This window comes from Cucurbita maxima, unplaced genomic scaffold (genome assembly GCF_002738345.1).
Source record: "Cucurbita maxima cultivar Rimu unplaced genomic scaffold, Cmax_1.0 Cma_Scf00103, whole genome shotgun sequence".
NCBI classification, from domain to species: Eukaryota; Viridiplantae; Streptophyta; class Magnoliopsida; order Cucurbitales; family Cucurbitaceae; genus Cucurbita; species Cucurbita maxima.
The window spans coordinates 172,687-193,314 of NW_019272119.1; the positions used below are offsets into that span (position 1 = coordinate 172,687).

Sequence of the window (20,628 nt, forward strand, 5' to 3'; positions counted from 1 at the left end):
TTGGTGGAGTTTGAATTTGGGCAACAAAACGGGGAAAGTTCAAATGGACAAAATCTAATAAAGATATCATGCTTTAATGATAGAGGTTTGAATTCAAAGATTAAGAACATTCAAGGAACCTGAAGGGGCATCTTTATCTTTCCTATAGACATCATCCAATCATCTCAGTCGTTGATTCATACACAAAAAGCAACATGAAAATGGAAGGTACTTCAATATTTCATAAAAATGTTATTATATTAGCTAATAATTCATACACAAAGTAATTATTCTAAAATTGAAATGAAAATTACTTATAGAAAATAAATACCTGACCCTTTGAAGTAAGATGTAAAAAAATATTGTTCAAATTATCTAAATAGGTTTCAATTCATGTCGTGCAGTAAAGAAAAATCAAGCTTCATTCATTTTTAGATGGTTACAAATTTTGGGTGGGTAGATTATAGTTTAAAGTTACTGTGTTTTTGTAAGGCTTATTTACCTACGTACTGACTAATTATATTAGCCACTAAAATATGAAAGTTACTAAATGAGTGGTTAAGTGTTCTTACCTTTTCTTCCTAATTCTATATAGTTTATAATCATTCAGGCTTGACATGATTGATTTTGTTTGTGGAGTGATTCGAATCTCAAATAAGTTTCTTTATCTTGAGATATTCGATCAACAAAAATAACATGAATCTTACTCCCTTGTAGTGATTTCTTATCATTTGGTATCAGAAGCTTTCCTTTGGGTTGATTATATATCAACATGGAACAAAATTAGACCAATACAAAAGATTGAGCAACAAAACAAAGAAGATAAGAAATTGGGACAAATTTCTTACCTTCAATCTTGACAAGAGGTCGTGGCTAAGGTCGGGCTCATTAGGGGCCGTTCTTTTTTTACTTAGATAAGAACCCTAAAAAGTCGTAACTAAGCTATTCTCCATACTAACTATTCTTCTTCTCCTATGATTCTTAGTGTTAACTGCATATGTGGCTTTTTGCTCTTAAACAAAATTAAATCCTAAGAAATAGAGAAATTATGTATTTAGCATTAATTTTTCCGACGGAAAAATACAATCATTAACGGGTAGTAAGAATTTAAAATCTCCAAGGAATAGCAACTTGGAGCATCAAAATGGGAAGAAACAAAAAGAATGGGAGGAAGAAAAGGATGTCCAGGTTCATCCTCCCAACCAAAAATAATTATTCAACGAAAGAATCTTCATTATATATTTCTATCCCATCCCACTATCTCAAAAAAGTTGCAAAATCCCCCGCTCCGATTCCCCTTTTTGTTCCATCTCTCTCACTTTTTCCCCATCGGATTAATCTCTTCCCATTTCGTCTTCTTCCCTAATTTCAGGTTAATCTGTCCTTAATCTCGCTTTTGAAGCCTTGGTCTCCATCCGAGATGGCGTCCACGGCGACTCGTTTCATCAAAGCCCCATCTCCATTTCATTCTATTCAGAAAACGTCTTACACCCACTTGGGCGCTCCGATCAAAATCTCCTTTGCTGCTGGGAGCTTCAAGACCAAGAAGGCCAATCTCCGGCTCCGGGTTTCCGCCGGTTTGATCGAACCAGACGGCGGAAGGCTGGTGGAGCTTCTGGTTGAGGAGCCTCTGAGGGGTTTGAAGAAGAAGGAGGATGGGCCAGTCCTCTTACCGGATTCATGAGAGAATCCGAGTTCCTCCAAACGCTTCATTTCAATTCGCTCAGGCTTCCAGATGGGTCTGTGGCGAACATGTCAGTGCCCATTGTCTTGGCCATTGACGATGCCCAAAAGCACCACATCGGCGACTCCACCAGTGTGGCTCTCTTTGACGCCAACAACAACCCTATCGCTATTATGAAGGAGTAAGATCTTCTCTCATTTTTCTATTGCTTTTCATTTCTCAAGTTTGTGGTTCTGATTGGGACATGACGAATCTATCTCTACGCTATGATCTGGTGAAGCCATTGTGTGGCTTTGTTCTTGACGAATCTATCTCTATTCCATGTATTGTTCGAGGAATTCATAATTTTATTTATTTTCTCTTCTGTTTCTGTCTGCAAAAGAAAATAGTATATCCATAAAGTTTCTTGCTTTTTTCCTCTCGGTTTCTAATTCCCTAGGAGGTCAGTAGTGTAGCTTGTTGAGCGAGATCTCCTAACAGAGACAGCCTAGTTGAGAGTTGAGACACCTCTTAATTCATGCCTATGAGAAATAGTAAGTGCTAGTCTAGAATATCTTTATGTCGTAGAAAATCCAAAACTTGGATGATTCATCTTGCATGGGCTCCAATGGTGATTAATCTCTGTTTGGATTGGATTGGATTTCACATCTTTTGTCTATGGGGGATCATATCAATAGTGGCCTGGTGAAGATTTTGACAAACGTTCACTTTCTTGGAGGCCTGATTGTTATAATCCATTGACAAGATGCATGCTAATTCTAATAGTAGCAGTTACTTGCCTGCTGAGATCATTTCATACCATCTAATTAGTCTTCTAATTTCCTTTTTGGATGTATCAGTATTGAGATCTACAAGCACCCAAAAGAAGAAAGGATAGCAAGAACCTGGGGCACCACTGCTCCCGGGCTCCCTTACGTTGATCAAGCCATAACCAATGCTGGTAACTGGCTGATAGGAGGTGACTTAGAGGTTATAGAACCAATCAAGTACCATGATGGGCTTGACCGTTTCCGACAGTCACCTGCAGAACTACGGGAGGAATTTACCCGGCAAAATGCAGATGCAGTGTTTGCATTCCAACTTCGAAATCCAGTACATAATGGGCATGCATTACTAATGACGGATACCCGCCGTCGACTGCTTGAAATGGGGTACAAGAACCCCGTTTTGTTGCTTCATCCTTTGGGTGGCTACACCAAGGCAGATGATGTTCCACTAGGTTGGCGAATGAAGCAACATGAGAAGGTGCCTAATTTTGAACCATCTTTCCTACTCTATTTATTGATTGTCCATGGAAAGTTCTAAATTTTTTGATCTGCACTAATTCTACCAGGTCCTTGAGGATGGTGTTCTTGATCCAGAGACAACGGTCGTCTCCATATTTCCATCACCTATGCACTATGCAGGGCCAACTGAAGTGCAGTGGCATGCAAAGGCAAGAATCAATGCCGGAGCCAACTTTTACATTGTTGGACGCGACCCAGCTGGAATGGGTCATCCTACTAAGAAACGGGATTTGTATGATGCTGACCATGGGAAGAAAGTTTTGAGCATGGCACCTGGACTAGAGCGGCTGAACATCCTTCCCTTCAGAGTAAGTCTATATAGAATGCTCTGGACCAAACTTGGTAGATTATCACTTAAGTCGAAGAGCCGCTCATCTATTTTATTGCACTTTCAGGTTGCTGCTTATGATAAAACTCAGGGCAAAATGGCTTTCTTCGACCCCTCGAGAGCTCAGGATTTCCTATTCATATCCGGCACCAAGGTAATTGCCTGCTTACATCATAATTCTAATCATTGCCTGCTACCTTTATTTATAGTATCTAGTGGAGTGTGGAGTGAGAGATTCAAATCTCATTTAAAAATCCAAAGTGTATGCTAAACTAATTGAGCTATGCTCATTCACATGAATCTAATCTCAAACATCAACTATCCAATTAAATCGATAAAAACATTAATATGGCGTCACGTGAAAGATGGGTGCGGTTGGCAAGGCACCATATGCAACAAGTGACATGACTGTCACCTTGGTTTTCATACATGGCAACCATTGAGTATATTAATGTGTGCCATGTCAGCTCCCACATGGCGCCATATTAGTTGCCAGTTGACTGGAGAATTAACAGAGAGGACTAAATATATACGTCAGCACCATTGGTTGTATAATGAAAAAACATATTACTTGGATGATGCAGATGAGAACTCTAGCGAAGAACAAAGAGAATCCACCAGAAGGGTTTATGTGCCCAGGTGGATGGAAGGTGTTAGTTGAATATTATGACAGTTTGGTACCTGCAAGCAGTGGCAGACTGGCTGAACCTGAAGCTGTTCTGGCATAGGGTGCTGTATCAGAGAAAAGTATATTAGCAATTTGAACATATGAATAAGACCAAGAGATGGATGGAACTGAAGCAAAACATAATTTGCCTCTCTTTGTAAATTATAGATGCCCTCATCGCATCTTTGGATTTGGTACAAGACTCTGCAGCTTGTGTATTAGTGTTCTTTATGTTCAGTTCTATGAAGGAGATGGGCTTGATGATGGATTTGATTTTCAGGTTAAACAACTTTCACTATATTATTCTAATAGAATCCCTTTGCGAGTTCTATAGTTGAAGGCATTGTTTCGAGTCACTGCAGAGTAGTGATAGAGACGAGTGAGCATTGTTACTGATGTACCAATGGAAATCAATAGATAGAATGTTTAGGGTTGGATTCTAATTTCCATATAGCTATTGCAAATTATTTTGTTTTTTTTTTATAATAAAAAAAAAAATCAGTCGTAGGTTCATAATTTTGTTCCCAGACATTTTTTTGGTTCCAGAACTTAGCCTATAAGTACTACTTTAACCTATGATCCACCCATAAGTTTATTTGTTTTTTTTTTACGTGTTTTAAAAATGTTTTGAAATTTAATTATAAATTGTAATGTGTTCATAAGAAAAATGAAAATAGACAGGATGAGTAAACAAACAGATTTTGTTTTTAAAATTAAAAAAGAAGAGAAGTTAATTTATTAAAGGCAAAAAACATAAAATAATTACAAAAGTAGCCGATGGTATGTCATTAACAAATAAATTATTAAAGGTAATACGTTACCTGCGTCAAATTTTGATGGATCAAATAATTTTCTAACTATTTTATTTTTGTAATCATTAAATCATCAACAATAATTGATCAAATTTGAAGTTCGAAAACTACACTGTAACAGAAACAAATGGGCAGATGTACGGTCCCAATGCGTATATTCATTTCCTTCATCAATTGTTTGCCGGAAAAGCTGATTAGTGGGTATCCCCCACCATTATTTTTTGATTTTGTTAATGAGGAAAAAGCAGAACAGCCCAATTATTTAACTCTTAAAGGTGTAATAGACAGGTAGAGAACTTACATACCAAATTACTGATATGATGAACTCGTCCTCAAATAATGGAGTTCAGCCACCTTGCATCAACCACCAACAAGATTAAAGCTCAAGAAATGTTGATCAATCGGCCCACCTGTTCGAAAAAAAAAAACCTCCAACCGAGAATGATTATATCAGTTAAGCTCTAACTTTAATCAAAGGGACTCATAACTTCTTAGTTTGTAATCNGAGAATCCACCAGAAGGGTTTATGTGCCCAGGTGGATGGAAGGTGTTAGTTGAATATTATGACAGTTTGGTACCTGCAAGCAGTGGCAGACTGGCTGAACCTGAAGCTGTTCTGGCATAGGGTGCTGTATCAGAGAAAAGTATATTAGCAATTTGAACATATGAATAAGACCAAGAGATGGATGGAACTGAAGCAAAACATAATTTGCCTCTCTTTGTAAATTATAGATGCCCTCATCGCATCTTTGGATTTGGTACAAGACTCTGCAGCTTGTGTATTAGTGTTCTTTATGTTCAGTTCTATGAAGGAGATGGGCTTGATGATGGATTTGATTTTCAGGTTAAACAACTTTCACTATATTATTCTAATAGAATCCCTTTGCGAGTTCTATAGTTGAAGGCATTGTTTCGAGTCACTGCAGAGTAGTGATAGAGACGAGTGAGCATTGTTACTGATGTACCAATGGAAATCAATAGATAGAATGTTTAGGGTTGGATTCTAATTTCCATATAGCTATTGCAAATTATTTTGTTTTTTTTTTATAATAAAAAAAAAAATCAGTCGTAGGTTCATAATTTTGTTCCCAGACATTTTTTTGGTTCCAGAACTTAGCCTATAAGTACTACTTTAACCTATGATCCACCCATAAGTTTATTTGTTTTTTTTTTACGTGTTTTAAAAATGTTTTGAAATTTAATTATAAATTGTAATGTGTTCATAAGAAAAATGAAAATAGACAGGATGAGTAAACAAACAGATTTTGTTTTTAAAATTAAAAAAGAAGAGAAGTTAATTTATTAAAGGCAAAAAACATAAAATAATTACAAAAGTAGCCGATGGTATGTCATTAACAAATAAATTATTAAAGGTAATACGTTACCTGCGTCAAATTTTGATGGATCAAATAATTTTCTAACTATTTTATTTTTGTAATCATTAAATCATCAACAATAATTATTTTGATGGATCAAATAATTTTCTAACTATTTTATTTTTGTAATCATTAAATCATCAACAATAATTGATCAAATTTGAAGTTCGAAAACTACACTGTAACAGAAACAAATGGGCAGATGTACGGTCCCAATGCGTATATTCATTTCCTTCATCAATTGTTTGCCGGAAAAGCTGATTAGTGGGTATCCCCCACCATTATTTTTTGATTTTGTTAATGAGGAAAAAGCAGAACAGCCCAATTATTTAACTCTTAAAGGTGTAATTATTTTTTGATTTTGTTAATGAGGAAAAAGCAGAACAGCCCAATTATTTAACTCTTAAAGGTGTAATAGACAGGTAGAGAACTTACATACCAAATTACTGATATGATGAACTCGTCCTCAAATAATGGAGTTCAGCCACCTTGCATCAACCACCAACAAGATTAAAGCTCAAGAAATGTTGATCAATCGGCCCACCTGTTCGAAAAAAAAAAACCTCCAACCGAGAATGATTATATCAGTTAAGCTCTAACTTTAATCAAAGGGACTCATAACTTCTTAGTTTGTAATCAAGACTTTCTAACTCTAAACAATTTTGAGGAGTGCAGTTCATTTACAGATGTCATCACAGAATGATGACAATGCAATAATATAGCAATTTCAATTCTAGTTAGCCGACCCATGCCCTTTAAAAATAGGGAAAATGATGAAAAGTAAATATGGGGGATTGAATTTGTTAATGAAAAACACAGCAAGAAGGCGCTTTACCCCAGAAATGGCAGCTCCAGTGATGTCCAGTTTTGATGTACCCCTGCTTTAAGGTTAGGCGCTTTACCCCAGAAATGGCAGCTCCAGTGATGTCCAGTTTTGATGTACCCCTGCTTTAAGGTTACCACTACAACAGCCTTTTCCAACAAATACTGAAAACAGTCTAGAAATTTTAGTTGCAAAAGCACAATCATAACGACAGATCATTAGCGCTCATTTGAGTGGAAGATTGTCGAACTTTATGTACTAAACCACAATCATAACGACAGATCATTAGCGCTCATTTGAGTGGAAGATTGTCGAACTTTATGTACTAAACAAAATCTTGAAAGCTATAAAGCTGAACCAGTGTCAGAGAGGAATGAGAGGTTGAAAGAGTTCGGCTGACAGATTACTCATTTAGAGCTTATGTTCTAGCAATATTTCTGAAATTGTTTAATCTTGTGTCAACAACCTAGCTGTCTACAACAGATCAAGCTGTCAAATATCATCATGATCATCACAATGGTAAGGAAGTTTGAAGTATAGAAGCCCCCTTTAATTCCGATTTTATTCAGCTTGTCAGTTATAGAATTGTGAGTGTTGTGTATTAAACCCCTTAATAGCAGGATTTGTTGAGTTGAATATGGGAAATGAGATGGGAAACAATAACACATCTGAATTTAGAGGTAATTTTGAAGTCTGAATAGCCTGGGTAAGACTAGTTTACGACATGTATAATCGTGTTTTCTGTTCTATTGATGCAGAGGAAGAACAGGCAAGAACTGAAGGTCCAGAACAATCTTTACTGGAAGGTGGGGCCAACGAAGTCAAAGCGGATGAAGTTGCAGACTTCAGCCAAAAAGAGGCTAGGCCAGGTTCTGATGGTGCAGATAAACTGAATGAAAATCACCATGTCATAGAGAAAGGTCTGCACAGAATTTTAACATCTCTGTTATAGATAAATTCTAGTATTCTAGAGTCTTATCCAACCTACTGTCCCTATATATTTATGCAGAGGAAGAAAAAAATAAAGAATGTAATACGGCAGAGTTTCATGTGGTTTCTGAAAAGCTACCAGACAGAACTAAAGAGGACAATGAAGTCCAGGCCAACTCTAAAGAGGATAAAACAAAGGAGTTTGATTCGGAAGAGAATAGATCGGATGGAAATGAGCATGAGCATGAAAAGCAGGCTTCAAATCAGGAAGGTCAGCAGAAGTTCCCTTACTTCTGTAATTTAATTGTATGTAGTACTAGTAAACTTCGTAGCATCTAATCAATCGTTTTGTCTGCTCCAAATTGAAACAGAGGAAGAAGGGGAGGGAGTTTCCAATTTGAACACAACAATACTAGCATTAGATGAACCGAAACCTGAAAAGACTTCAGATTTCAAAAGTACTCAGCATGAATTGCTCAACATTAAAGCCGAATCTTTCATAGAAGATAGCAACAAGTCTCCAGAAGAATGCAAGGATGCTGTGGGATTGAGTTCGAACGACACTTACCATTCTGCAGACTGTGCCATGGCAGATTCAGAAGAAACCACCAATATGGATCGAGTTCTCGGTATTGGCCGAGGTATTGATAAGGAAAATGGAGTGAGGGGAAAAGGTTCAAACTTCGACATGATAACACAGGCATCAGAAGATCCAAAAACTAAAAAGATTTCAGATTTTGATGCTGATCAAGTTATTGATACTGATCGAGATGCAGATTCCAAAAACTAAAAAGATTTCAGATTTTGATGCTGATCAAGTTATTGATACTGATCGAGATGCAGATGAGGAAGATGATAGAGAGAGGGGTAAAGGTTCCAACTTAGATCCAAAAACTGAAAAAACAACAGATTTTCATGTTGATCAAGTTCTTGATACTGATCGAGATACAGAAAAGGAAGGTGATATTGAGAGCAGATTTTCATGTTGATCAAGTTCTTGATACTGATCGAGATACAGAAAAGGAAGGTGATATTGAGAGGCTCAAGGGTTCAAACTGCAATACGATGACGCAAGCATCAGAAGACCCAAAATCTGAAAATTTTTCAGATTTTGTTGCTGAGCAAGTTATTGATAATGATCAAGAAAAAGGTGATATTGGGATGGTCAAAGGTTCACACTGCAATACGATGACACAAGCATCAGAAGACCCAAAATCTGAGAACTTTTCAGATTTTGTTGCTGATCAAGTTATTGATAATGATCAAGAAAAACATAATGAAAATGATGGAGCAAGGGGAAAAGATTCCAACTTTGACACGAGAAAACAAGCATCAGAAGATCCAAAATCTGAAACGACTTCAAATTTTGATGCTGATCAAGTTATTGAAACCAATCAAGATACTGATAAGGAAGGTGATGGACTGAAGGAAAAGGTTTCCAACTTCGACATGATAGCACAAGCATTAAAAGATCCAAAATTAAGAAAGCCCTCAGATTTCGATGCTGATCAAGTTATTGATACTCTTCGAGATACAGATAAGGAGAATGATGCAGAGAAGGGAAAAAGCTACGATGTCAAGACGTTACATGTACAGGACGATCCAAAATCAGAAAAATGCAGAGAAGGGAAAAAGCTACGATGTCAAGACGTTACATGTACAGGACGATCCAAAATCAGAAAATAATTCAGATCTTAAGTCTATTCATCATGAATTGCCTGAAACCAAGGCAGAATCATTGGGGGGATCAAGTGATGATGGATCCGTACAAGAAAGCAAGTATTGTTCCGGCTCTAGTTTGGAACATACTGAGGAGAATGGTCACGTCATGTTCACAGAAAAATTAACTGACGTGGACTGTTTCGGCGCAGAGGCAGAGACAGATATGGAGAAGAAAAAATGTGATATAATAGAGCCAAGGGCATGCCATGAATATACAATGCCAGCAGCCAAAATTGTCGATACTAAAGATGAAGAAATTGCGAAGGGCATGCCATGAATATACAATGCCAGCAGCCAAAATTGTCGATACTAAAGATGAAGAAATTGCGATAGATTTGATCGGTCATAATACTTCATGTTCACAACCAGAAGAGAGTATGGTGATAGAATTACCGAAGTCATGCATGCAAGTTCCTGAGTTTGAAAACAGATGCACGGTTTTGAAAGAAAACCCCCAATTAAGAGAAGAACAGGGAACTGAAACAATCGTTCAAGACAATCCTCCAACTCAATCTAAGATTTCAAATGAGGTCCAAGAGGAATTTAACACGATTAGGTCGCACTCCGAGGAAAATGCAGCTTCTGAATCTGTTGTCAGAAACCAGAACGAGACTCCTGGAGAAGATTGCGAGGATTCAGATGGAGAATATCTGGAAATTTCTGAACAAGTTATGGAAGTTTTAAATTCATCTATTGGAGATTGCAAGCAGAAGAATGGGGGGATGGGAGAGACAACGGAAATTTCAACAAACATTGGACATGAAGGGGAAAGACGAGAACCAAAGGAAAACTTATTTGAACCTCTTTTAGGGCTTCAACCTCAAAGCCATCAAAAGGAAGCTTCGATCACATTTCAAACTGGAGAAAGTACAGATGAATCAATCTCAACACTGAGGCAAATAACCGAAAAAGCAACTGAAAAATCCAAGAAAAACTCCTCAGACTCTCCACATTATATACAAACAGCTTCAGCAACATTCACGGAAACTAAACCATCGACAAATCCGATCGACGAACAGAATGTAACAACACTTCCCCTCTCAACATTCACAGAGGAAAATCAAGAATCTCCAGGAAGAACAAGCAACGAATCAAATTCCGACAATTCAGTCGGTCATATCGAAATGCGTAAATCGCCTAGCTTCAATATAGATATCCAAAGCGAAGGAAAGACAGTAGAAACAGAGAAAATTCCATTGTTATACCAGATCAAGACAATCGAAGACTTACAAAATCTGCAGGAGATTAGCTTCCCAAATCCAACGGAGAAGCGAGTTGTAAAGTTAGGAAGAAGCGAATCAGAGAAATCGAGACCTTCATTCCCAGGGTTCGCAAAAGAAAAAGAAAAAGTTAGGAAGAAGCGAATCAGAGAAATCGAGACCTTCATTCCCAGGGTTCGCAAAAGAAAAAGAAAAATCGGAGATGGAATCCACCGCAATCAATCAACATAAATTAGGCGCCACTAAAAACGCAGTGAAAGACTTACCACCACCATCGCCGATTCGGAAAGGGAAGCGCAGAAGCAAATCCCTAATCTTCGGTGAAAGACTTACCACCACCATCGCCGATTCGGAAAGGGAAGCGCAGAAGCAAATCCCTAATCTTCGGAACCTGCATCTGCTGTGCTACTGCAATCAATTGATCGGATTTTCTCTCGAATTCAAATTTCTGAGTGGTTTTTACTGGTTTTATTCCCTTCCTGCTACGGTTCTACAAGTTTGTTCGCACTGTCCGTACACTTCTCTTCCCGCCAAATTTACAGGTCATCATCTCATCTTGTGGTTTAAATTTGCATTTAATTCTTTTTCTTATTTGGATTTGTTTGTGAATGCAATATAGAATTTATTAAATATAATGTTTTATTTAATTAAATTATAGCCAAATATAGTTTATAATAAACATTATTTAATGAAATTAATAAATCAATACGTGGAGTAGAAGGTGATAAAAATAAATCAAATAAATTTAATTCTCAAGAACACGCGTCTTGAAGCTGATTGGATTGGATATTTGGATGGTCCAACAAGGCATGGTCAAAGTCAATATTCACCAAATACCCTTTTAATATTTATTATGATGTAATTATTACCCTAAAAAAACATATTATAAATCTTTTGAAAAAAAAATAATAGAAGTATATATTTTTCCATATTTTAAATGACATTTTTAACTCTCAAATTATTTAATTTTACTTTCAACCTATTCAAAATTCATAATTAAAATATTTTTTAATTAATTGAAATTAATTATTCTTTTAACTCAGTAACAGATAAACGGGGATCCAATTTTAACTTTGTAGTTTGAGATATAATACCGATAGAGTTATTTTCGAGTTAAAATGTTAATATTAAGCTAATTTGTTTTTAAATTTGTATTTTATTAATGTTATTAAAATAATTTTATTTTTGTTAATTCACAAGTGGAAATTTTAATATGAGAATTAGCATCAAGTAGCATATTAACTTATCTAAATATTAATAAAATAATTATTCAATGCCACATCAGCTTTTTTATAAAACTTTTTTTGTTAACAAACTTTCGTAGGAGGACAAAATTGTTTTTTTTTATTTGACTAAACAATTAAAAATTGAAAAAAAAAAAATCGTAGACCATATTTTATATTTAGACTTTTATTATTTATCTACCAAAAATAATTTTCATAAACTTAGGGATCAAAACAAAAAGAAAATACCACAAATAAATAATTATGCAAAAGATGAAAGGCTAGTTTTAATCATCATCCAACGGTCATCATCATCTTGACGAATTCATCAAAATTGACTTGACCATCACCGTCCAGATCGGCTTCTTCGATCATTTGCTTCACTTCGTCATCTGTTAGCTTCTCCCCGAGATTGATCATCACGTGCCTCAGCTGTACATCATTAAATTAAACAAATTTCAGCCGTTAGATTTTCCACTGAAAATCATTCAACTTTATTAAATATGAATTATAATTTTTTTAAAATTAGTGTTTGGGAGGAGAGAAAATAAGAAAGAAAATGTGGGAAAATTGTGAAGGAAGTTAGACGATAAAATCCCCGTAAACTAATTTAGGAAATAATTGGGTTTATAAACAAAAAAATATCCTCCCTTAATATGACGTATTTTGGGGAGTCCCAATCAAAGTCACTAACACTCATATTGAAAGTGAACAATATCATACCATCGAATCTAAGTGCCAATAAACTGGTAAATACTCAAACATCGAATAAAGACTCCAAAAGAAAAATAAGTCGAGGAGTCGAGCCTCGATTGTGGAGAGTCTATCATCAAAATGGGAAGAAGAAAATTGACCTCAGTAGCTGAGATGAAACCATTTTGATCTTTGTCGAACACTTTGAAAGCTTCTTTAAGTTCTTCGTCTGCATCAGTTTCCTGTTCAAAAACAGAATCAAGATTCAAACATTTTGACTTTGAAATTGTCGGAACGACATGTCGTGAATTCGTTGGTTTGGTCGTGTGTTCAAACCTTGATTCTGTTGGCCATCAAATTGAGAAACTCAGAGAACTCGATGGTTCCATTACAATCGGTGTCCACCTCCTTGATCATATCCAGCAGCTCCTCCTCCGTCGGATTCTGATCCAGCGACCGGGTCACCGTCGCCAGTTCCTCAATCGAAATGCAACCTAAGAAATAACGTTAATATCGGAAAAGGAAAGCGGAGGAGAAAGAAAGGGGACTCACCGTCGCCGTCTTTGTCGAAGAGACAAAAGGCTTCCTTAAACTCCACGATCTGTTCTTCACTCAGTATTTCCGCCATGTTTTTTTCTTTCTTCAAACAGAGGATTTTCTCGGGAAACAACCAGAAACAGAGAGGAGAAAAAGAAAGGGGTGAGTTGGGAATGGCGGAATCTGAAGTGTATTTAATTTTAAAAAGAAATTAAAAGCTACTATTAATGAGAGTCAAATTTAGGTTATTTTGTAGAGAAGAATTTCCAAGTCCACCACCAGCTTGACATAATGGACAAACTTTAGCAACTTGTACGCATTCATATAAAAAAAATATATATAAATATCCAACCATATCATAAATTTAATGTCTTCTAGAGAACCATTTAAAAAATTAAAAAAAAAAATAGACGGAAATTCCTATTTTTAGAAGATAAAAATGAACAAACACGTGTACACGTGTACACGTGGGAGACTTGTGTGTAGATAAAAGAGTTAAAAGGTTCAAAAAGGAAGACGTGGAAATGGGGAATTGACTTTCAATTCAAAACCCTAAAATCAACCTTTGTCGGGACATAATTATTATTATTCTTATTTCTTTTTGGTCTTTGCGTGTTAAAATTTCATGACGACAATTACATTTTACCAAAACTTTATGACGATAATTATTATTAATTCCGAAAAGAAACCTGGAAAATAAGAAAATGCCATAGTATTATCAACTAATTTATTATAATATTTAATATTAAAAATTATTCTCAACGTACATTGTAACCTATTTTGAACCATAAAAAATCAAATTATAATCGAGTGGAAATTTAATTCCGAGGATTATAAATAATCCATTAGTAGTAATAATGGTCGAAAGTAACCTTCCACATTAACTAATCATAATCAACTAATTATATTATACTTAATAATTTTATAAGTAATACATTCATTTAATTAACTTTTATTTGTAGAAATGAATTACGTATATGTTTAAATGTTAATTATTTTGGTAATTAATTAAGTATATTAAAAATATAATTAAAATGGTAAACCAAAACCTCAAAGCTTTTCCCCTCAAAGCTTTTCCCCTCAAACCCACCCACCCACCAACCAACCAACCAACCAACCAACCAGTGATTAGGCATAAAAAAAAACCGATTAAAGATTAGAACTTGTGATTTAAGAGCCGACAGATTACCAGTGATTAGGCATAAAAAAAAACCGATTAAAGATTAGAACTTGTGATTTAAGAGCCGACAGATTACTGTTGGATGATGAAAGTCCCACATCGATTAATTTAGGGAATGGTCATGGGTTTATAATCTAAGAATACACTCTCCATTGGTATGAGGCCTTTTGGGAAGCCCAAAGCAAAGCCATGAGAGCTTGTGCTCAAAGTGGACAATATCATACCATTGTGGAGAGTCGTGTTCGTCTAACATGGTATCAGAGCTAAAGGTTTATTTTTAAATGTCTACCATATCTTCCTCCTCCTCTCCATCCACCATCTCCAACACCGTCTCAACTACAATGGAGACTTTTGGCCCAAGCACTCTACACCATGCTGTCACAATTCGTCTAACCAAAAACAACTTCATCATATGGCGCGCCCAGCTCCTCCCCTATCTACGGAGTAAGAAGCTTATGGGCTACCTCGATGGCACCAATGTCGCACCTGCCAAGTTGGTACCTTCCTCAATTGCGGCTGGTGCTGAGATGGTCTCTAATCCGGCCTATAATCAGTGGTATGATCAGGATCAACAGGTTCTTAGCGTTCTTCTCTCCTCCATGTCAGAGGAGATTCTTCACGATATGGTTGCTGCTACTACGTCCAAGGAGGCGTGGGATACCCTNTAGAGAGAGGGGTAAAGGTTCCAACTTAGATCCAAAAACTGAAAAAACAACAGATTTTCATGTTGATCAAGTTCTTGATACTGATCGAGATACAGAAAAGGAAGGTGATATTGAGAGGCTCAAGGGTTCAAACTGCAATACGATGACGCAAGCATCAGAAGACCCAAAATCTGAAAATTTTTCAGATTTTGTTGCTGAGCAAGTTATTGATAATGATCAAGAAAAAGGTGATATTGGGATGGTCAAAGGTTCACACTGCAATACGATGACACAAGCATCAGAAGACCCAAAATCTGAGAACTTTTCAGATTTTGTTGCTGATCAAGTTATTGATAATGATCAAGAAAAACATAATGAAAATGATGGAGCAAGGGGAAAAGATTCCAACTTTGACACGAGAAAACAAGCATCAGAAGATCCAAAATCTGAAACGACTTCAAATTTTGATGCTGATCAAGTTATTGAAACCAATCAAGATACTGATAAGGAAGGTGATGGACTGAAGGAAAAGGTTTCCAACTTCGACATGATAGCACAAGCATTAAAAGATCCAAAATTAAGAAAGCCCTCAGATTTCGATGCTGATCAAGTTATTGATACTCTTCGAGATACAGATAAGGAGAATGATGCAGAGAAGGGAAAAAGCTACGATGTCAAGACGTTACATGTACAGGACGATCCAAAATCAGAAAATAATTCAGATCTTAAGTCTATTCATCATGAATTGCCTGAAACCAAGGCAGAATCATTGGGGGGATCAAGTGATGATGGATCCGTACAAGAAAGCAAGTATTGTTCCGGCTCTAGTTTGGAACATACTGAGGAGAATGGTCACGTCATGTTCACAGAAAAATTAACTGACGTGGACTGTTTCGGCGCAGAGGCAGAGACAGATATGGAGAAGAAAAAATGTGATATAATAGAGCCAAGGGCATGCCATGAATATACAATGCCAGCAGCCAAAATTGTCGATACTAAAGATGAAGAAATTGCGATAGATTTGATCGGTCATAATACTTCATGTTCACAACCAGAAGAGAGTATGGTGATAGAATTACCGAAGTCATGCATGCAAGTTCCTGAGTTTGAAAACAGATGCACGGTTTTGAAAGAAAACCCCCAATTAAGAGAAGAACAGGGAACTGAAACAATCGTTCAAGACAATCCTCCAACTCAATCTAAGATTTCAAATGAGGTCCAAGAGGAATTTAACACGATTAGGTCGCACTCCGAGGAAAATGCAGCTTCTGAATCTGTTGTCAGAAACCAGAACGAGACTCCTGGAGAAGATTGCGAGGATTCAGATGGAGAATATCTGGAAATTTCTGAACAAGTTATGGAAGTTTTAAATTCATCTATTGGAGATTGCAAGCAGAAGAATGGGGGGATGGGAGAGACAACGGAAATTTCAACAAACATTGGACATGAAGGGGAAAGACGAGAACCAAAGGAAAACTTATTTGAACCTCTTTTAGGGCTTCAACCTCAAAGCCATCAAAAGGAAGCTTCGATCACATTTCAAACTGGAGAAAGTACAGATGAATCAATCTCAACACTGAGGCAAATAACCGAAAAAGCAACTGAAAAATCCAAGAAAAACTCCTCAGACTCTCCACATTATATACAAACAGCTTCAGCAACATTCACGGAAACTAAACCATCGACAAATCCGATCGACGAACAGAATGTAACAACACTTCCCCTCTCAACATTCACAGAGGAAAATCAAGAATCTCCAGGAAGAACAAGCAACGAATCAAATTCCGACAATTCAGTCGGTCATATCGAAATGCGTAAATCGCCTAGCTTCAATATAGATATCCAAAGCGAAGGAAAGACAGTAGAAACAGAGAAAATTCCATTGTTATACCAGATCAAGACAATCGAAGACTTACAAAATCTGCAGGAGATTAGCTTCCCAAATCCAACGGAGAAGCGAGTTGTAAAGTTAGGAAGAAGCGAATCAGAGAAATCGAGACCTTCATTCCCAGGGTTCGCAAAAGAAAAAGAAAAATCGGAGATGGAATCCACCGCAATCAATCAACATAAATTAGGCGCCACTAAAAACGCAGTGAAAGACTTACCACCACCATCGCCGATTCGGAAAGGGAAGCGCAGAAGCAAATCCCTAATCTTCGGAACCTGCATCTGCTGTGCTACTGCAATCAATTGATCGGATTTTCTCTCGAATTCAAATTTCTGAGTGGTTTTTACTGGTTTTATTCCCTTCCTGCTACGGTTCTACAAGTTTGTTCGCACTGTCCGTACACTTCTCTTCCCGCCAAATTTACAGGTCATCATCTCATCTTGTGGTTTAAATTTGCATTTAATTCTTTTTCTTATTTGGATTTGTTTGTGAATGCAATATAGAATTTATTAAATATAATGTTTTATTTAATTAAATTATAGCCAAATATAGTTTATAATAAACATTATTTAATGAAATTAATAAATCAATACGTGGAGTAGAAGGTGATAAAAATAAATCAAATAAATTTAATTCTCAAGAACACGCGTCTTGAAGCTGATTGGATTGGATATTTGGATGGTCCAACAAGGCATGGTCAAAGTCAATATTCACCAAATACCCTTTTAATATTTATTATGATGTAATTATTACCCTAAAAAAACATATTATAAATCTTTTGAAAAAAAAATAATAGAAGTACATATTTTTCCATATTTTAAATGACATTTTTAACTCAAATTATTTAATTTTACTTTCAACCTATTCAAAATTCATAATTAAAATATTTTTTAATTAATCAAAATTAATTATTCTTTTAACTCAGTAACAGATAAGCGGGGATCCGATTTTAACTTTGTAGTTTGAGATATAATACAGATAGAGTTATTTTCGAGTTAAAATGTTAATATTAAGCTAATTTGTTTTTAAATTTGTATTTTATTAATGTTATTAAAATAATTTTATTTTTGTTAATTCACAAGTGGAAATTTTAATATGAGAATTAGCATCAAGTAGCATATTAACTTATCTAAATATTAATAAAATAATTATTCAATGCCACATCAGCTTTTTTATAAAACTTTTTTTGTTAACAAACTTTCGTAGGAGGACAAAATTGTTTTTTTTTATTTGACTAAACAATTAAAAATTGAAAAAAAAAAAATCGTAGACCATATTTTATATTTAGACTTTTATTATTTATCTACCAAAAATAATTTTCATAAACTTAGGGATCAAAACAAAAAGAAAATACCACAAATAAATAATTATGCAAAAAGAAAAAACAGGAAATAAATTAAATTGTATGAAAATAAATGAATTGGAGTAAGCTTTTTGGTCCGTTGATGAAAGGCTAGTTTTAATCATCATCCAACGGTCATCATCATCTTGACGAATTCATCAAAATTGACTTGACCATCACCGTCCAGATCGGCTTCTTCGATCATTTGCTTCACTTCGTCATCTGTTAGCTTCTCCCCGAGATTGATCATCACGTGCCTCAGCTGTACATCATTAAATTAAACAAATTTCAGCCGTTGGATTTTCCACTGAAAATCATTCAACTTTATTAAATATGAATTATAATTTTTTTAAAATTAGTGTTTGGGAGGAGAGAAAATAAGAAAGAAAATGTGGGAAAATTGTGAAGGAAGTTTGGGGATTGTTTGACGATAAAATCCCCGTCAACTAATTTAGGAAATGATTGGGTTTATAAACAAAAAAATATCCTCCCTTAATATGATGTATTTTGGGGAAGTCCAAATCAAAGTCACTAACACTCATGTTGAAAGTGAACAATATCATACCACCGAATATGAAGAGTTGTATTCATATATGGTGATATCAAAGTCTAAGTGCCAATAAACTGATAAATACTCAAACATCGAATAAAGGACTCCAAAAGAAAAATAAATCGAGGAGTCAAGCCTCGATCGTGGAGAGTCGTATTTGTCTATCGTCAAAATGGGAAGAAGAAAATTGACCTCAGTAGCTGAGATGAAACCATTTTGATCTTTGTCGAACACTTTGAAAGCTTCTTTAAGTTCTTCGTCTGCATCAGTTTCCTGTTCAAAAACAGAATCAAGATTCAAACATTTTGACTTTGAAATTGTCGGAACGACATGTCGTGAATTCGTTGGTTTGGTCGTGTGTTCAAACCTTGATTCTGTTGGCCATCAAATTGAGAAACTCAGAGAACTCGATGGTTCCATTACAATCGGTGTCCACCTCCTTGATCATATCCAGCAGCTCCTCCTCCGTCGGATTCTGATCCAGCGACCGGGTCACCGTCGCCAGTTCCTCAATCGAAATGCAACCTAAGAAATAACGTTAATATCGGAAAAGGAAAGCGGAGGAGAAAGAAAGGGGACTCACCGTCGCCGTCTTTGTCGAAGAGACAAAAGGCTTCCTTAAACTCCACGATCTGTTCTTCACTCAGTATTTCCGCCATGTTTTTTTCTTTCTTCAAACAGAGGATTTTCCCGGGAAACAACCAGAAACAGAGAGGAGAAAAAGAAAGGGGTGAGTTGGGAATAGCGGAATCTGAAGTGTATTTAATTTAAAAAAGAAATTAAAAGCTACTATTAATGAGAGTCAAATTTAGGTTATTTTGTAGAGAAGAATTTCCAAGTCCACCACCAGCTTGACATAATGGACAAACTTTAGCAACTTGTACGCATTCATATAAAAAACATATATAAATATCCAACCATATCATAAATTTAATGTCTTCTAGAGAACCATTTAAAAAATTAAAAAAAAAATAGACGGAAATTCCTATTTTTAGAAGATAAAAATGAACAAACACGTGTACACGTGTACACGTGGGAGACTTGTGTTTAGATAAAAGAGTTAAAAGGTTCAAAAAGGAAGACGTGGAAATGGGGAATTGACTTTCAATTCAAAACCCTAAAATCAACCTTTGTCGGGACATAATTATTATTATTCTTATTTCTTTTTGGTCTTTGCGTGTTAAAATTTCATGACGACAATTACATTTTACCAAAACTTTATGACGATAATTATTATTAATTCCGAAAAGAAACCTGGAAAATAAGAAAATGCCATAGTATTATCAACTAATTTATTATAATATTTAATATTAAAAATTATTCTCAACGTACATTGTAACCTATTTTGAACCATAAAAAATCAAATTATAATCGAGTGGAAATTTAATTCCGAGGATTATAAATAATCCATTAGTAGTAATAATGGTCGAAAGTAACCTTCCACATTAACTAATCATAATCAACTAATTATATTATACTTAATAATTTTATAAGTAATACATTCATTTAATTAACTTTTATTTGTAGAAATGAATTACGTATATGTTTAAATGTTAATTATTTTGGTAATTAATTAAGTATATTAAAAATATAATTAAAATGGTAAACCAAAACCTCAAAGCTTTTCCCCTCAAAGCTTTTCCCCTCAAACCCACCCACCCACCAACCAACCAACCAACCAACCAACCAGTGATTAGGCATAAAAAAAAACCGATTAAAGATTAGAACTTGTGATTTAAGAGCC

The 20,628-nt window shown here is 35.5% G+C and overlaps 3 protein-coding genes and 1 pseudogene across 6 annotated transcripts; 2 read left to right on the top strand and 2 right to left on the bottom strand.

The window, feature by feature from the left end:
- The first annotated feature begins 1,164 nt into the window (after positions 1–1,164).
- LOC111473083 lies at positions 1,165–4,379 on the top strand (annotated as a pseudogene).
- Positions 4,380–7,250: 2,871 nt separating this feature from the next.
- LOC111473109 (serine-aspartate repeat-containing protein F-like) lies at positions 7,251–17,436 on the top strand. 4 transcript variants are annotated; one of them, XM_023118682.1, is made up of 8 exons: positions 7,251–7,474; positions 7,573–7,635; positions 7,714–7,875; positions 7,965–8,156; positions 8,257–8,612; positions 8,680–8,845; positions 8,913–9,099; positions 15,294–17,436. In XM_023118682.1, exons 2-8 carry the CDS (start codon positions 7,593–7,595, stop codon positions 17,296–17,298), a joined length of 3,111 nt encoding a protein of 1,036 aa, XP_022974450.1. In that variant the 5' UTR covers positions 7,251–7,474; positions 7,573–7,592; the 3' UTR covers positions 17,299–17,436. The 4 variants fall into 4 exon arrangements, with proteins under 4 accessions (XP_022974450.1, XP_022974448.1, XP_022974449.1 ...); XM_023118680.1 differs by having other exon boundaries at positions 8,680–8,794; positions 8,862–9,099; XM_023118681.1 differs by having other exon boundaries at positions 7,576–7,635; positions 8,680–8,794; positions 8,862–9,099.
- Positions 12,329–13,468, bottom strand: LOC111473111 (calmodulin-like protein 11). Its single transcript, XM_023118684.1, has 4 exons — positions 13,296–13,468; positions 13,080–13,237; positions 12,905–12,985; positions 12,329–12,482 (listed from the first exon to the last, which is right to left on the bottom strand). Exons 1-4 carry the CDS (start codon positions 13,369–13,371, stop codon positions 12,345–12,347), a joined length of 453 nt encoding a protein of 150 aa, XP_022974452.1. The 5' UTR covers positions 13,372–13,468; the 3' UTR covers positions 12,329–12,344.
- Positions 17,437–18,337: 901 nt separating the features above from the next.
- On the bottom strand, positions 18,338–19,620 carry LOC111473087 (calmodulin-like protein 11). The gene is made up of 4 exons (XM_023118645.1): positions 19,468–19,620; positions 19,252–19,409; positions 19,077–19,157; positions 18,338–18,596 (listed from the first exon to the last, which is right to left on the bottom strand). Exons 1-4 carry the CDS (start codon positions 19,541–19,543, stop codon positions 18,459–18,461), a joined length of 453 nt encoding a protein of 150 aa, XP_022974413.1. The 5' UTR covers positions 19,544–19,620; the 3' UTR covers positions 18,338–18,458.
- Positions 19,621–20,628: the final 1,008 nt, after the last annotated feature.

Coding starts and splice junctions, on each gene's coding strand:
- LOC111473109 (XM_023118682.1), top strand. CDS start 7,593: ATGGGAAATGAGATGGGAAACAATAACACATCTGAATTTAGAG. Junction 7,636..7,713: donor TAACACATCTGAATTTAGAG/GTAATTTTGAAG, acceptor CTATTGATGCAG/AGGAAGAACAGGCAAGAACT. Junction 8,157..8,256: donor GCAGGCTTCAAATCAGGAAG/GTCAGCAGAAGT, acceptor AAATTGAAACAG/AGGAAGAAGGGGAGGGAGTT.
- LOC111473111 (XM_023118684.1), bottom strand. CDS start 13,371: ATGGCGGAAATACTGAGTGAAGAACAGATCGTGGAGTTTAAGGAAGCC. Junction 13,238..13,295: donor CTTCGACAAAGACGGCGACG/GTGAGTCCCCTT, acceptor GTTATTTCTTAG/GTTGCATTTCGATTGAGGAA. Junction 12,483..12,904: donor GTTTCATCTCAGCTACTGAG/GTCAATTTTCTT, acceptor AATGATGTACAG/CTGAGGCACGTGATGATCAA.
- LOC111473087 (XM_023118645.1), bottom strand. CDS start 19,543: ATGGCGGAAATACTGAGTGAAGAACAGATCGTGGAGTTTAAGGAAGCC. Junction 19,410..19,467: donor CTTCGACAAAGACGGCGACG/GTGAGTCCCCTT, acceptor GTTATTTCTTAG/GTTGCATTTCGATTGAGGAA. Junction 18,597..19,076: donor GTTTCATCTCAGCTACTGAG/GTCAATTTTCTT, acceptor AATGATGTACAG/CTGAGGCACGTGATGATCAA.